Below are 18,369 nucleotides of genomic sequence, written 5' to 3'. Positions count from 1 at the left end.
GTCAGTCTGTGGGTATGTATTACTTGCTACTGCTTTTCCAGTACCAGACAAAAAAGATGCCTATTACCAGAAAAATACTGTGGAACTGAATACAGTGGGATCTGATTGGCTCGTCTGTCAGCAGAGAGCCCTGCCCACACAGTCAGTCCCTCTAATAAAGCCTTGTATGCAGAGTTAATGCTGATGTTAATTAGTTTGCTAAGCAGTTAACACAAAAACACAGAGATTCTAATACATTTCTTAACTGCAGGCTGTGATTCTGTAATTGCCTAGTAAAAGAAAGGACTGATATCCCTCCAGGAGAAGGCTCGTTCTATAGTGGTAAGCCTGTGGATCCTGAAGACACTGTATCATTAGGAAATTGAGGCAAACTATAAGCCAATTTCATCACAGAAGGCGGTACATTACCAGCCAAAGCCAGGACAAGAGGTGGAACATTAATAAACCAGCACAGGCAGAGGAACATTGTTAGCCAAACCCAGCATAGGAGGAGGAACAGTGTTAGCCAAACCCAGCATAGGAGGAGGAACAGTGTTAGCCAAACCAGAAAATGAGGAGGAACTTTGCTAGCCAGAGCTAGTATATGAGGCAGGATATTATTAGCCAAACCCAGCAGAGAAAGAGCAACATTATTAGCCAAACCAGCAGAGGAGGAGGAACCTTGTTTGCCAAACTCAGCACAGGAGGAGGAACTTTGTTTGCCAAACCAGAAAATGAGGATGAACATTGCTAGCCAGGGCTAGTACATGAGGCAGGACACTACTAGCCAAACCCAGCAGAGGAAGAGGAACGGTGCTAGCCTGAACTAGTAAATGAGGCGGCACATTACTAGGCAAACCCGGCAGAGGAGGAGGAACGTTGTTAGCCAAACCCAGCAGAGGAGGAGGAATGTTGTTAGCCAAACCCGGCAGAGGAGGAGGAATGTTGTTAGTCAAACCCAGCAGAGGAGAAGGAACATTGTTAGCCAAACCCAGCAGAGGAGGAGCAACGCTGTTAGCCAAACCCACTATATGAGGCAGGACATTACAAGCCAAACCCAGCAGAACAGGCGGAACGTTATGAGTCAAACCCATTACAGCAGGTGGGATAATATCAATCAGACCCAGTACACAAGGCGGGTCATTACTGTCCAATCTCAGCAAAGAAGGCCAGACATTGTTAGCCAAACTCAGCAGAGGAGACGGGACATTGTTAGTCAAATCCAGCAAACAAGATGGGATAGTGTTCATCATACACAGCAGAGGAGACAGGACACAGTTAGTCAAATCCAGCACTGGAGGCGGGACACAGTTAGTCAAACCCAGCACTGGAGGCGGGACACAGTTAGTCAAACCCAGTACTGGAGGCGGGACATTACTAGCCAATCCCAGCAAAGGAGGCGCTAGCCAAATCCAGTGAAAATCACCTATGCTGGCCAATTCCAGCACAAGAGGTAGAGATTTCAGGCCAAACCTAACAAAGGGGGTGTGGCACTAATAGCCAAGCTCAAGAAGGGCAGCGCTTGTCTGAATGCAGGTGGGCTTTTTCTTAGAATCCACGTGTTTTGGAGCTGCATGTTTGCTCGTCCTTGAGGCTGATAAGCTCCTGATGAACCATGTTCCCTTCACCATGCAGCCAGGTCGGAATGCGGGAAACAGTCTTCCTTAGCATAGAAGAGGAACAACTACCAAAAAAGAAAAAAGAAAAAAAAAACAAACAAACAGAAAAACTGAATACATTCCATTTTCTGCTTTAGGACCTGATCACATTACACACATTCTTAATGATACATTAATGAGACGTTATAGTTTTACTGGTATCATTAGCGCTTAACATTGTGCAACTCTGCTCTGGCCCACTGTGTACAGTGAAAACACTCTGAGGCCTTGAACTAGATCAAAAGCTGAATTGGGCCAGACTTAACCTGCTGCAATCTGCAGAAAGGTCGTATCAACAAGCGTTTTACATGAAATAGAACCGTCTGCTAGGAGAAATCTCCCCCCACTCCCAAACCTGTGCTGATACCCTGGCTTTGCCCTTGTTTACCTGGCCTCTGGCCTACTTGGAGCCAGCCAACCGGTCGAACGTGGAGTGCAGTACATCTCAACCTGACGTTGTGGAGCAATGACCAGCCTTAAGCTTCAGTCCAGAGTCAATAAGAGTTTCCAAACATTTGTGGGCTTGAGCTGTAACTGGAAATCAGACAGGCTGTCCTAAGAAAGTGAGCATGTGGCTCAATGATGCGATACTTTTGACTAATAATTTTTACTATATATATATTTTTTTTTAATAATATTAATGGTATATATTTGAAATGGTAAACACGTCTCTTCTACGAAGGTCTCCTTTTAAATTGCTCATTTAAATTTTGGCTAAAAGTGTATTGTATAACCAAAACCACAACACACTTTTACATAACGACTGTAACAAAAAACAACACTGTCCTTCAATAGCTGACAATCTTCTGAAAATATTTATTAACTAGTATGACATAATTGCACTATGAAAAGTGAAAGACCACTTTTTATTTATTTAATTTCCAGTCAAAATGAGCATTATTTACAAGTTATTCATTTTCAGGAGATATTTTTCAAGGAGATTACATACGAGTTCAAAAATGATTTATTGTTACAGAGAAAATGGGACTCCTAACAACCATGCAAGGCTGGTAGACACCAAAACTGTCCCCATCAGATGAACACTATTAGCTTTCATCTTTGAGAGAGAGGAGAAAATCAAGCTGCTTCAGATCTGAAAACATCCACAGGTGTTTCTGTCCATCCTTCCACTGTGAGAAGACAACTCAGCGCTATGGGTCTGAAAGGATGTGTAGCTGTCAAGAAGAACCTCACTGAGAAAAGGAGACACATCAAACGAAGAAGCTGCTGGTGTTCTCAGAACAATGGACTGACCGCCCCAGAGTCCAGACCTCAACTTCACTCAATGTAGAATAACTTGGTTGGTGAGAAGCAGAAAGTCTAACCAACTTCTAAGACTCAACGTTTGGGGTGTGGAGAAATATCACTAAAGATTTCTTTGAAAAACTGAAAACAAGTGTCTTGAAAAGAACGGAAGCTATAATAAAGATGAGTGGACACACTAAATACTGAAAAAAGTTGATATTATATTCAGTTGTTGAGGCTTCTGTGCAATTTTTGCTTCTTATGCATGATAACAAGCAGTGGAACTAGTTTTATTTAACTCAAAAAATTACACTGATTAAAAGAATCTGTCATTCAAAGTAATTGATGTTATGTAATTGATGATGAAATGATTTAATTAAACTAGTTTAACTGCTTGTTAATACATGCAGTAATTTCTTTAGGTTGATCTGACGAGCCATTTTTTACAGTGTATGTTACAAAACAGACTCAGTGACCCTTTTAGAGAAAGGACACAGGTTTTGTATGACCTCACAAATAATTTCATGATGTAATTTGATGGTGATTTGATTCCTTAGAATTCTAATATTACTACAAATTTAATATCATCCCACCCTCCAAAAAAGGAAAGTTCTTCCAGGGTTCTTTAGCAAAGACAATGATTCTATAGAGAACCATGAACACTCGAAGAACATTTTGCATGCTTAAAAGGTTCTTCCGATTGATGGAGAATGTGTTGTATGTGGTTCTATATAGCACCAAAAAGGGTTGTTCTATTGTTGCGATGTCAAGCATGTAATAATAGAACACTTTTCAAAACGGTTCTGTATAGAACCACATACAACACACTGTCCATCAATCTGAAGCATGTCATTTAAGCATGCAAATGGTTCTTTGAGTATTAATGTATTAAGCTATCTTTTCAAAAGAACCCTTGAAGAACGTTTTGAGAGCGTATGTCTATGTAATCCTAGGTAAGCAGGCCACGTTTTATATTTGATTTTTCCCCCATTATATTAAATTCAGCAAATAAACAGTAACTGTGTTAAAATGTACAACAGTGTGTTCTCTGTGGTGGATTTCTAACTTATGTCCACTTACAAAATTAAAATGTAATTCCATAGGGGTGCCCAAACTTTTGCCCTGTTCAGCTAGTATGTAGCACTTACACTGATCAGGCATAACATTATATCATTACAACATTATATCCTTGTTTCTATGGTCATTGTCCATTTAATCAGTTCCACTTACTATATAGGTGCACTTTGTAGTTCTACAGTTACAGACTGTAGTCCATCTGTTTCTCTGCATACTGCTGTGTCTGATCCACTCAGACTAGCGCAACACACACTAACACACCACCACCACATCAGTGTTACTGCAGTGCTGAGAATGATCCATCACCCAAATAGTACCTGCTCTGTGAGGGTCCATGGGGGTACTGACCACTGAAGAACAGGGTAACAGAGGGCTGACAAAGTATGCAGAGAAACAGATGGACTACAGTCTGTAACTGTAGAACTACAAAGTGCACCTATATAGTAAGTGGAGCTGATAAAATGGACAATGAGTGTAGAAACAAGGAAACAAGGGCCATAATGTTATGCCTGATCGGTGCATCATGAGTATTTTAATAGTGGTAAGACAGTTTGACAGTGTTACAGAGTCAGAGTGCCCAAATTTAATAGTGTCAATTTCCAGCAGTCTGTGAGCTGATTTTTCTAATCAGCTATAAAAGAGGGGTTTCTAATAAAGTGCCCACAGTGTGTATACTGGGGTTCGAACAGTCATTCCACCAATAGTTATAGCTATTGGTCCCATCATAATACTTGAAAGGATACATGCACAGAATATAAAAATTATTCAAAGCTTTGTCATTTTCTGACTGGCTAATATGTGTCCTGTATTGGTGACATTTGATTTCCTTACTGTGATGCTGACAGGAACCAGTGGTCACAATGTCCACAATACAAAAATAGCCCCAAAATGACCAGTGAACCTACACAAGGTTTTTGTATGCAATGTTTACAATGATAAAATAGTCACACCTGAAAAAAGTTTTCTCCAAGGACTATTTTGTATGGAGCCCCGCTGGTGACATCCTGTATAGATAAAAATAATGCGTGGCCACGACTTAGTAAGGTGTTGGAACAAGATCCTAATGCATGGCCACGACTTAGTAAGGTGTGATCTCATTCCTGTGCCTTACTACGTTGTGCCACGACTTATTCCCATGATGCATTAGGATCTTGTTCCCACACATTAATAAGGCGGCCTTACAATGCCCTGCATGTACCTCCACTGTAAATGGTGTTTTAAAAAGTAGGTTTGATGCCAAAACCTTCTCAAAAATATATAAAACAGTGTCTTAGTTTATGTACATCTATTTCATTTAACTATTTCTTTTTCATATAAGTTATATTTTCATATAACTTTTCTATTTCGTTAGAACATTTTGGAACACATCAGACGTCCGGTTCCCATCACCACCACTGTGAACAATTCTGACTCTCTGGAAAGGAGCACTTCACATCAGACCACTCTGATGGACTCAAATGATTTAATTATGCAGATATTTAGAAAAAACTGGTGGAATTCTCATTTAAAATAAGCTAAAATTTTACAATCAAAAGGACCACATTGTTATATAACTTATTAAAAACTCTTCATTCTGAGCACAAACTGGAACACAAGTGGGATTCGAAACAAATAAAGACAGCTGGAGTTTGCATTCGTCAGTTTAATTTGAACCAAGTTATACGAATCGCAAGGGCTCGTGGGATGAGGAATCAAAACAAGGCGAACAATCCCCCATCAATTAAAAAAAACAAAAAAACAACAGCCCCCTACAAAAAGAGAGAGGAAAATAACGACAAGAGCAGTAAGAAGAAGAATTTCACAAAATCTATTGCGCCACGGTTGGGAACAGCGTGGCGGGTAAGAGAAAAAGAGAAAGAGGAGAGAGAACCAGTAAGAAAAGAAGCAGTCTGAAGTGTCACTCTGAGAAAAACCTGGCCTACATGCACAGATCCAGAGTGTCCGAAACTGACCCCGGAACAGCCATCCTGACGGCCAGTTTTAGCATCGCCTGAAAGCCTCGCTCCACGACCGAGTGTTCTGTATGTTAGCAGCAGGCAGAGAACAGACTGTAGATATTGCACAGAGTATTCGAGTGCTCTGAACAGAAAAACAATATAGCAAAGTCACATTCAAGTTAATAATAAAAGACAAACGTCAACCCCACGACCCTCGTGAGTGACTGTTAAAGTGCCCTTATAGGTTCAGTGGTGTTTAGAATGGAAAAGGGGGGGAAAAATGAGGGAAGAGAGAAAGAAAGCAAGGATGTAAAGAAATGAAAGAAAGTGATAGAAGAGTGTTGTGTACTAAAAGAGTCTGCAGCACTTTCATTTCTCAGTCAGAACGTTCACATCTTCAACCTTTCATTCATGTTAATACTTACAGAAGCTTTAATACATACAGTGACAGAAGTAAAAGTTTGCCCCCCCAAAAAAACAAAACAAACTAATTTACAGCATTATATAAGTATAATAACGATAATAACAATAATATTAATAATACAATTGTGAAAACCGAACTCATTTACATGTCTTATTGGTCTTCCCCCTTTTCTCCAGGGTTCGAGCAGGAAGAGTGAGTAGCTCCATAATTACTACGTAATCATATCAAAAACACAGATACATGTTCATGCCAGTTTTGTTTAGCACTACAACAGCCAAGTTGATCATGTTTTTCAATTATATTAAATGATATTTATTCTGTTACGGCCTGGCCAGATCAAGAATGATATTTTTTCTTTTTTTCTAAAACTGTAAACCACGTCATCGGTACAAATATCGGCAAACTCTGCGAGAAGCATGATAATATAATCATAATAATAAACAATGATCAGAATAAAAATTTAAAAATGATTATGAACATCCTTTTCCTTCTTGGCTTTGCAAAAGATTAAAAAAAAAACAAAACAAAGAAAGTAATCCTTGCGGAAGGAGTGAAGAGGAGGAGCGAGGATGAGGAGTTGCTCTTCGTCCTGTGATTGGCTCTTGTTTTTCCTAAGGTAATCTGGTGGTTAGACCTGATAGGGGTGACTGAAGCTCCCTGTTGGCTGCATTTAAACTAACCGTAGCTTTTATTAAAAGACAAAATGAAAAAGTCTGTTTGTTTTTTTTTTTCTTCTTCTCAAGGCCATGCTCCTCTGAGGCGAGTACAGAGAGAAATATAGAAATATATCTGAGAAAGTCTCTGCCTCTGATAGGGAGAGAGAGTGCAGGAGAAAGAGAGAGAGTAGCAAAAAATAAAAAAAACCATGAGAAAAGTGTGATAAAGAAAAAAGTGAGAGTGATAAAGAAAGAAATGTAAAAGAAAAACAGAAATAAAAGAGAAAACTCGGGAGTGAGAAGAGAAAAACAGCATGAACAAGAGAAGGAAAAGAAAAGGAGAAGAAAGAGAGAGACAGAGAGAGTAAAAGAAAAATAGAAGAACGAGACAGAAAGGAAATAGAAATAGAGAAAACAAGAAAAAAGATGAACTGACATTAAAAATGCACAAAAAAAGAAAGAAAGAAAAAAGAATGAGAGAGTGATACAGGTAGACAGAAAGATAGAGACAGAGAGTAAGAGAAGAAAGCACCAGAAAGAGACAGCATGAGCCAAAAATAAGAATAAGAGACAGAGAGAGAGAGAGAGAGAGAGAGAGAGAGAGAGAGAGAAAGAGACAGAGAAAGAGAGAGAGAGAAAGAGAGAGAGAGAGAGAGAGAGAGAGAGAGAGAGAGAGAGAGAGAGAGAGAGCAGTATTAAAGGACTCTGCTGAGTGCTCTATCGTCTACTGAAAGTCTCTGTGCGTCTCTATGCGAGTCCACACTGGCTCCTCGGCACACGGACACATGCATTACTGTTGTGATTATGCTGCTTCAGGCGCTTGGGTTCGGCCATACGACGGCAGCGTGTGTGTGTGTGTGTGTGTGTGTGTGTGTGTGTTGTGTACAGTCTGTGTTGGCAGATTGGATGTTTTCGTGGCCATCCCTCTAGTCCACTCCCTCAAAGCCCTGGGCGTTCTCCACTGCCAACAGCAGCTTCTCCCTCAGGTCATCAAACGACTCATAGGCCGGCAGGTCCAGTCGGTTAAAGCTGTGGAGAATAAACAAGCAAAAGAAAAAGAAACAGGACAAAGGGGTTCAAGAGATGCCAAAAATCTGATTTACACAATTCCACCCCTGCCCCCTTAGCCAGGCCTAGACTACATGATTTGTAACCCTGATTGCCCCTTCTGACAATTTATCAGTCGTGATTTTCCAGGCTAGGAGCTCCGACTGAGCTCTGGAGTGATCAGAGACCTTCAGATATTTTCAAACATATTTGATTTTGACAACTCAGTTCTGTAGTGTGAGATGGTCAGCAATTTAACACGAGTGATTCAGGCGACAGCCAATGAGAGAGCAAGAATGCTGAGATCTGGGGTTTCGAGTGCTGTTTTAATTGCCTTTTTGGCAGCTACCCCACTTGCTAGTTGGCTTACAGGAAACAATATACTGCCCTGTTCTGTGCAGCACACTCACCAAAATCTCTACATTTACACTCACGTGTAGCGTCCATGATCACAAATTCTGGTAACACTTTATTTGGAGTGGTCCTTTGTAGATGATTAATAAACTCTTAACAGATTATCAGTAACACATCAACAGCATATCAGTGCAGTAGCAGTAGTGACGCATCTCAATACATTGAAGTAAATATCTTGTAGATGTTCTGTTGATACATTACTTACATTAAGTAGATGTATTGTTAATATGTTACTTCCATTATGCAAAACCTAACCTACCCAACACCAAATCCTCACCCTCATATGTTGTTGATAAATCACTGAGAGTCCGTTGAGTGTTTGTTTCATCTCAAAGGACCACTTAAAATAAAGTGTAACCAATTTCTTTCTCTTGAGAGTGAGAACTGACACATTAGCATTCTGACTCATGATAGCTTAACACAGTTGTGCTGAAATGAAATGACAGGGTGCTTTAATAGTTTAACAGTGTGTGCAATCGCACAAATGTCTATAATTATGCAGAATCGTGTGTAGAATCAAACAAAGCTTTTAATTAACTATTTTCCCCTGATTGGCTTATTTCACCTTAACTTCATAAAACATTTTAGTTCACACTCTGGTGCTCTTATTGGTGATGTATCTTGTGGTGGCTTTCGTTATCCTCACTTGGAAGAGTAAAGAATTTGCTGAATTGTTATTCGATTCAGCTGCAAGTGATAGTGAAACAGAGGAGAAGACCCCGGAGTACCTGATAGGTCTTGTTAGTGCCAATCTTGAGCATAAAAAAAACACTGGAGCCTCAGGTACCGGGCCGATGGCCACTGGTAAAACCACAGTTCCAGTTTTCTAGTGCCAAAGGTTCCAGTGGAAAAATGCCCACACTGTTATCTCCGAAAATGAACTGCTGCAATCCTGAGGCCTCAGTTAGGTCTGTATTGTTTGTCCTCGTCACTGAATTCAGGACTGAAGCTGCCCTGGTTTAGAGTCCAACTTGAGAGGAACTCACCATGTGTGAGCGCGGGGCAGTTTGTCTGGCGTCCCCCACTGCTCGATGGTAAACAGCTGCGGCCCATTTGAACCTACAACACACGGCGTGACAAATAGAATCTTTTACAAAAGACAGAGAAAAGCAAACAAGGCTTGCAAGGGCATATTTATTTTTTAATTTAAAAACATACATAACTCTATCATCATCTCATTTTGACGCAAATGCAACAACTGACGCACAGAAAGGTGAAGGGCAGGCAGAGCCTCTCTATAACAGGCACATAAACAGAAACCACCCATTCATTGTATAATGTATTGAATTACGTACTAACCAGGATATATGTAATGTATTTTTAAAAAGAATTCTGAATCATACCGAAACAATCAAATTTGTGGTGAAATTTGACATTTCATGATGTACTGAAAGGTTTCCTAAAGGTTCACAATCAAATACAATCTTTGTGAGCTTAGAGATTTAGAAACCCTAGTGTGCATGTGCGCACTGTTGTCTCACCGTAGAGCTCAGCGAAGCCGTTCATGGGCACTCTGGACGTTCCTGTGACGAACTGTAGCAAACGAATCCTCTTCTCAGCATCCATCAATAACACAGCCTACAAAGATAATTACAGATAATAAAATTTGTGCCTGTCATAGGAAGTAATAACAGCAAAGTGGTGATGTTAAATTATAACTTAACAGTTATGAAACAGTTTAAAACCTTGTATAGTTTTTGACATAATTTGAAAATACTTGTTTCCCTTCACATTGTGTATAAATTTTGTGATGAATGGACCAAAAGAAACGGTCCAAAATGACTTGGAAAAAACTCTGGTTCCATCGACTTACATTGAAAGTAAGGTATGTTTTTTTCCTTTTCCTTTTCTTCCAACAGCAGCGATATGCATTATGCATAGATATGCATTATGTCTATTTTTTTTTAGTTATTTATTTATTTTTAACAACTAAAACGGTTTAACCATTACTTTTTGCTTACTTAATTAAACTGAGTTTAGGGTCTAGAAAATCCTTATCACATATAGTATATAACACATGTGGAACATACTATCATTATTATGGCGTGGGTGGTATAGCGTAGTGGGTAACATCTCTGCCTTCCACGCTGTAGGCTGGGGTTCAATCCCTGTCTGGGCAAACACCCTACACTTTACCAATAAGAGTCCTTGGGCAAGACTCCTAACACTACCCTCGCCTACCTGTGTAAAAATGATCAAATTGTAAGTTATTATTATATAATAATTATATAAACACCTTAGACACACTATTTGGCCAAAAGTGTCCAGATACCTCTTCTAATTTGTAAATTCAGTTGCTTTAAGGTGCACCTATTGTGTGTAACCACATACACAGTTTGTATAATTTCCACAGAGAAGCATTGCAAATAGCGGCCACACATGAGCCTGAGGTCACCATGCCCAATGTCAAGCGTGTCAAACCCCCCTCCCCCAACACTGGACTGTGGAGCAGTGGAGCACTGGAACTGTGTTCTCTAGAGTGATGGAGCTCCATCCAGTACCTCTGGGATGAGCTGGAGTTCCAGAACTGACCATCCAACATCAGCTAATGCTCATGACCTCACTAATGCTTTTGTGGCAGAATGCAATTAAATCCTCACAGCAACGTTCCACCATTTAATGCTAAATTAAGCTATCACAAAAGAGTAGAGGATGGTAACATATTATATATATATATATATATATATATATATATATATATATATATATATATATATATATATATACACACAAAACCCTGTATCTCTTTTTTTGTTTTTATTTTGTAACATAATTTGAAAATAGCAGCTGCCCTTTACAAAGCATGATGACTGGACCAATACACTCAACGTCATTGTTCAGTATTTAGTGTGTCCACTCTTTGCCTATATTACAGCTTCCACTCTTTTCCGGAGACTTGCTTCCAGTTTTTCAAATAAATCTACAGGAATATTTTTCCAAAGTTGGTTGCATTTTCTGCTCCAATCCAAATAATCTGTGACATTGAGGTCTGGACTCTGGGGTGGTCAGTCCATTTGACTTATTTTCTCCTCCCTTAAGCGAGTGCAAGTAGATTATCTTATATCTAATCTCCTCAGAAATATCTCCTAAAAAAGAAATAACTTGTAAAACTGGCTGTTTTGACACAAACACACACACACACACTTCACATCCCAACACGTCTAAAAACAGAAACACACACACACATATATATATATATATGTAATATATGTATATATGTGTGTGTGTGTGTGTGTGTGTGTGTGTGTGTGTGTGTGTGTGTGTGTGTGTGTGTGTGTGTGTGTGTGTGTATGTGTGCACACCGTGTCTCCAGTCTGCTGATAAGGCAGTTCTGATGTGCTCAGTGGCTCTTTCATCAGAGCAAACACAGCATGAGCATCACATCAAAAAGACTTTGATCTACAGAGTGTGCCTGTCCCGTACAGAACAGCACACACACACAGAGACACTCGCTCACATGCACATGCACACGCACTCCTGAAATGGGTCACACTAACTTTAATCCACCAGTCACTCTCTTGCTCTCCCTGAGTCAATCAAGCAAGAGCAATCACGGCTCCAAAAGAATAACACACAAGCAATCTCTGCTTACCTTCCAGAACCACTGAATGACCGGGTGATTTGGGCAGTAGCCATTCTTATAGACAGTGTGCTGCCTCCAGTCGTTAACATCTACATCCCCCAGACCACACATCAGCAGCTGCAGACAAATACAAACAGCATAACTGGACTCTAAGCTTATAATTCAGTATACAGTATTATTCAGTATTCAGTCTTAAAGGGCTCATCTTAATTCTTAATTTTTTTAAATGTAAGTTTGATGCAGCATGTAAACTTTGATAAGGTTTCAAAACATACCATTCACTTCCCGTATAACATACTATTCACTTTCAATATATGGAAAATAAGCTGCAAAACAGCCCGTTTTGAACTTACTGTTTTTGTGATGACACAAAAACTGACAGATTTAAACAGATCAGCCTTTTCAGCCTATAGCAGTTTAGCCCTGTCCATTCACATTGAAGCTATAAGCAGTGGACTGTTCTTTGAACGAGGCTCCTGAGTTATAAATAGCATTTTTCACAAATTCATATTACAGGAGCAACCTGAAAACTAAACTGACCTTGGTCATATTGAGCATAATTCATCATACCATTTAAACGATTTTTTGACTCTTGTGTATTCATAATTGTGTATCCCTGATATGGTGTTTCACTCAGAAAACATCAGGGTTTGGAAGCAAAAAAACAAAAAAAACAAAAAAAACAAAAACAAAAAATAATGAACACTACTGAGCTGTCAGTGGAAATTAGCATTACCATAGTGGCTGTACATAGATAACCAAAGGGTACTGGGAAAGTGAAAGCATCTACAGTACATTAAATACTGGTACACAGTAAAATGTATGTGGAGTAAGTTCATAATTAAATGACAAAAAAAATTTGATGAACTTCATGAAATACTTGATTTTATATGATATTGCCTCAGAAATGGACTAGGGGTGCTATCTAACAGCAGTGATTAGTGAATGGAACAACATAAAATATAAAATACTGTTCATTTAAAATATCTTATATTCCAAACTCATTCCTACTAGGCTGGAGGTCAGGGAACCAGCCTTGTGACTGGAACGTCGCCGGTTCGATCCCCCCAGCTGACAGTACGTGACTGAAGTGCCCTTGAGCAAGGCACCTCACCCCCAACTGCTCCCCAGGTGCCGTGGATAGGGCTGCCCACCGCTCCGGGCAAGTGTGCTCTTTGCCCCCTAGTGTGTGTGATTACTAGTGTGTATGTGGTGTTTCACTGCACGGATGGGTCAAAATGCGGAGGTGAAATTTCCCCGTTGTGTATAAATAATAAGGGTCACTTAAATGGTAGTTGCCTATAAAAGAAGGTTTACAATATATTTTATATTTTACCATTATATATACTGGTAAAACCTTAAAATACAAGTTATGGCACCACTGAACTGTAATAAAGTTAGGACCCTATTTAGAGGACTTTTGGTTGATTGAAGTTTGGATGATTCTATAATATTCCTTGTAAGAGCTGTTGTCCAGTATTCAATCCTAACTGAAGCCGACATGGCGTCTGAACAGATAAGGTAGGATTTCAGAGCTAAGATGTGTTTGTAATAGAGCGTTTAAGTCAATGTCCACGTGAAACACATTACAATACAGTTCTTTCTGTGCACTGTAATGTGCATATGTGTTTATGCAATAAGAAATGTTACCTCCAACTCATTCTCATCAAAGATTTTGATTAAGTCGATGAGGATGAGCTCCGTGAATCCCTGCAAGACAAAAAAATATCCAATCAAGATCAGACAAATAATGGATATAAGCAGCACATTCATGTTCTGACCACCCATCACAACATTTGGGACACACTGCCACCTACTGGCAGGATGTGTAAATGTAACTGAACCGAGCAGTTTTTAAGGATGGTTCTTTACCTCCATGAAGGCATTCATCTGTTTCTGGACCCTGTTAACAAACCTCCACTGTATGACCAAGCTGCTCAAAGAGAGAAAATAAAGGAAGAGTTTTACAGCAACGCAGAAAAAGTCTTCTGTAAAGCCATTAATGACAGCTTATGAGACTGAGTGACTTACTCGATGTACTCCTTTTTGTTGTCATTGGTGACGACCAAATCCGAGCCACTTGGCTTCAGATCCACCTGGTACGTCTGAATGAAACCAGGAGAGAAAAAAAAAATGGTATGGCCAGAAATGATATGGCCAGCAGACATTGAACAGGTTTGCTTGGCCTATGATATGAATTTAGCAACAAAGTTTCAGCTGAATGGATTCAGGTAGGCTGTGGTTACCTGTCCGAAATTATCCTCATCGATACAGAACCGCAAATCCAGTTCCATTGGGTCGTTCTCCAGAATCCACTTTAGTGAGTTGTAGTATTCGCTGTCCTACAAAGACACCAAAACACATACACTACAGGTTAAAAAAGTCACTTGTCAAATTAATCAGATTTGTTATTTTATATTCTATAAAAACTCAATAATACAATGAAAATTTAAAACCTCAGAAGGTTTTTGAGATGTTTTCAGATGTTTTAAATATTTTGAGTATTCTGGGAGCAAGAAGATATGAATCGATGCACAAAATAACAGAATTAACTACTTTATTATTATTTATTTATTGAGAGTTGATTACCAAAAGACCAGGCATTATAGACTTCAACTTTACTATAACTTCATTCTTGATTTTCTACAGCTTTCTCAGACAATTAAGAGTCTTCTACAACTCTGTTCATTATTCTCAACATTTCTTTCCTTTTCTTCCAGATTCATAGTCTCCTAGTTGCACAGGACTAGCATATCAGAATCCATATATACATTTATCTGCAACTAAATGGGTTTTATTTTATTGAAATTTATTTTTATTGACTCCAAATTTCTGAACAGTGACTCTAAACCAAATAATACTGCATTTACCATCATGACTTGTGGTCAGGTTGTCATTTTTTAATATGATTTGCAATATTTCATTTTTTAAGCTCTTTCCTGTTTGAACCTATTTATGAGGAGAGACTTACCACCGACTCCATGTCATTCAATGTGATCTGCTTTCCCAGCATCATCTTGTAGAAGGGTCGGATGAAGAAACCTGGAAAACAAAACAGTAAATAAGCCTCCTAAATACAGATCCTGATCACAGACGTTTAAGATTATATCCAGACCAGCTGTCAACACCACTGTTCAAGGAAGCAATGGTTAAACTTTAGATCACTGGATTGGCCACTTGGAAATAAAGTGCAATCGTACCATCCAATAGTTTTCCGTGATAAACAGCCATGCCTGCTACCCGGCCAATGAACTTGAAGTATGAGAGATGGTCTTCATTGCAGAGGCCTGAGTTGGGGTTGATCTGAAGAGTGTAGTTATCTCTGTGGACAAAAAAGAAAAATTAATTTAAAATTACACTGCAGTGGCATTTCCAACAAATCATAGTTCTCTAATGAAACACCAACATTTACCGATTAAAACTCAAGAAAAAAAGAACAATCTTTTTTACTGTTAAAAGGTCAAAGAAGTAAAAGCTTAACTGTATGACTGAATAAAGGAAAATGAGGCAGAAGCTCCTACGGGCCAGGAGCTGTCTCTTACAAACAATTCCACTTAGTGAAGATAATTAAAGCCCAGGAACAAACAATTACCACCTAAAACCATCACTGACCAACAAACACCATCACTGTCCAAAAAACAAAACTGTACCCCCCCAGGCACCAGCTTTCTCCACCAAACACCAGCGTTCTCCACCAAACATCAGCGTTCTCCACCAAACATCAGCGTTCTCCACCAAACACCAGCGTTCTCTACCAAACACCAGCGTTCTCCACCAAACATCAGCGTTCTCCACCAAACACCAGCATTCTCCACCAAACAGTGCTCTCCAACAAAACAATGTTCTCCACCAAACACTAACACTTCCATCAAAAAAGTCATCATCCACTAATCACCATCATTCTCTATCAAGCACCATCATTCTCCAACACCATCAACATTGTTCTTCTCCACCAAAATCCATTTACAACGTTGCCAGTTCTCTTGATAATGTTCCAGTACCAAAGCCACAATCACACACAGGTAAAATACTAACATCGCATTCTAACACTTAATACGAAAACAACAGAAGTATATCATTAAAAGTGGGTACTAAAGGGTAACCTGAAGCTTGAAACTCGCACCTGAACTGTAGACAAAATGCACATTTGTTCACTTACCGAGAGCTACGGGTCAAGCCACACAACAGGAACTGACCTGATTCTGACATCACAAAATTATTGCCCACTACAAAACATTAAGTCTCAAAGAGGCCCTTTTTTACTGCTGCAGATTCAGATCACAAGCTTACTCAAGTTGAGAAATTCCTGACAGGACTCGGTCTTCTACCAAAGCAATTTATCAGCAAACATCATCTATGACACTTAAGCTTCAATGTTTACTAAGGCTGTTTAGCAACACTGAAATGCAATAAAGGCAAAATTAACTATGTATGCTTTGCTGACAAATTCATTATAACAACTGAATAGTGGCAAAAATCTCAATCAACCTAACATTTCAATTGTATTGACAGTATATATGCTAAACATGATGAGCGTCAACAAATATCTTACAGTAACGTCAGCCGTGCTATCTGCTAGCTAGAGGTGCAGGTTACAGCTTTAACTTAGCTAGCAACATTAAAGGGGAATTCCACCATTATTCCAGTCCTTGAGACATAAACTAAGATATTCAGAGTGGTTTGATGTGAAATGGTTCATTGTTCATTTCTTTACAGTGGTGGTGATAGGAACCAGGGTTCACAATGTCTATAACACAAATATAGCCATTTTATTCACTATACAAAACCAACAGTTAACCTACAGGTGTCGTCTGAGCTTTTATATGTAATGTTGATGAAATCTGAAAATAGACAACACCCGGCATGTACCCCTCCATCATGACTGGATTAAATTAAATGGATTAAAATATATTTTGAAGTCAAAACTTTATTACAAAACTATCATATAATAATGTGTCAGACATCATATATCAGCACATATCTAGCTGTTTCATGTAATAATTTTCTGTGAGGGAGCTTTCAGAGGTGGACGTCTGGTTCCTATCACCACCACTGTGAACATTTCTGACTTGGCAAGTTTATTTAGAACGGAGCATCTCATATCAAACCACTCTGAATGATTTTGTTTACATCTTAACCGTTTAATTATGTAGAATTTTTGAATACTCGGTGGAGTCCCCCTTCAACACAGCTGAAAGGGGGTGAACTTTCTGCTTAGCCTATCAGATGTTTACCTCTAAAAGCCTTAGTTGCATGAACGAAAAATTACATCTGATCTATCTAAACAGTGTCACATTTCACAGGAATATAAAATAAACCGTTTTATAAAATTATATATTAACTACAATTATATTATGTAAGCTAAAGGACATTTGCATTGGCTAGCATCACACTAAATAATGAGGGGGAGGGGATAGGACCATCCTTCCCACTCAACAAGACTGAGATCAATTAGGTTTTTCTTGAACTTCTGGAGACGTATGGCTGTGGCATCGCTGGGGATCAAACTCATAACAGTAAATATAAAATATTGGACTTATTGGTGGGGCATGGTTTGGACTGCAGGCCCTCACTGTTAGCCCACAGCAGCACATCCATGAAAAGCAGAAAACACAGGGGCATTTCTGATTGCATCTGAAGGCTGAACTGGAAATATCACCCTACATAAATTAGGAAACACTTGAACTGCAATGTGGAAAAGTGTCAAAGTGGAAGCCACAATTTACTCTCAGCAGACCTGCTTTAACCCAGCCAGCCAGCCAGCCAGGCTCAGAAAATGAGGACAAATGAGAGAAACAAAGCAGAGCAGAGAAAAAAATTGAGTGAGATGGATGAGGGAGGGAGGTGGTGGATGGAAAGAGGAGGATGGATGAAGGGAGGGAGAGAAAGTGAGAGAATCCGACAGCAGCGTGTGGCGTCTGTCTCGAGTGCTCTTACATAAAGCAGAGCATCTGAATAGCGAGAATGAAAAGTACTAGAAGAACATCAGTGATAGAGTAAAGCGTACATTATTCATCCCTCAGACGTTTCCCCCTCGGCTAACAGATGAAATACTGCTACAACTTCAAAAACGCCAGCCTAAATATAGCCCAGACAGAGGAAACTGGGTTAGCTGCAGCTGCTTTGGCCAAACTTCAGGAAGAAAATAAATGGCACAAGAAGAGCAGCCACTGAACAAGTAACATCAACATTAGACCTGTCTGGTTAGGTTAGTCCAAAGGAAAACATAGTAATGAACCACTTGAGACAGACAAAAAACTATTTTTCAAAATGTTGACTTTAATTCAATCGTTAAGATGCAAACAAAGAAATTCAGAGGGGTTTGATGTGAAACGGTCCATTCTAGAGA

At 39.3% G+C, this 18,369-nt stretch overlaps 1 protein-coding gene across 1 annotated transcript in view; it reads right to left on the bottom strand.

The window, feature by feature from the left end:
• Positions 1–7,500: 7,500 nt before the first annotated feature.
• Positions 7,501–18,369, bottom strand: part of nedd4l (NEDD4 like E3 ubiquitin protein ligase) — a 71,905-nt gene continuing 61,036 nt past the window's right edge. Inside the window, 10 exon segments of the mRNA XM_036587612.1 lie at positions 7,501–8,005; positions 9,424–9,496; positions 9,919–10,015; positions 12,030–12,137; positions 13,671–13,730; positions 13,893–13,953; positions 14,052–14,125; positions 14,267–14,362; positions 14,992–15,062; positions 15,221–15,342. Of these exon segments, the coding sequence (XP_036443505.1) occupies positions 7,903–8,005; positions 9,424–9,496; positions 9,919–10,015; positions 12,030–12,137; positions 13,671–13,730; positions 13,893–13,953; positions 14,052–14,125; positions 14,267–14,362; positions 14,992–15,062; positions 15,221–15,342 (865 nt within the window). The 3' untranslated portion in view covers positions 7,501–7,902.

Source organism: Colossoma macropomum, unplaced genomic scaffold (assembly GCF_904425465.1).
Source record: "Colossoma macropomum unplaced genomic scaffold, Colossoma_macropomum, whole genome shotgun sequence".
Lineage (NCBI taxonomy): Eukaryota > Metazoa > Chordata > Actinopteri > Characiformes > Serrasalmidae > Colossoma > Colossoma macropomum.
Note: the sequence above shows the minus strand (reverse complement) of the source record. Positions and strands in the feature narration are given on the sequence as shown.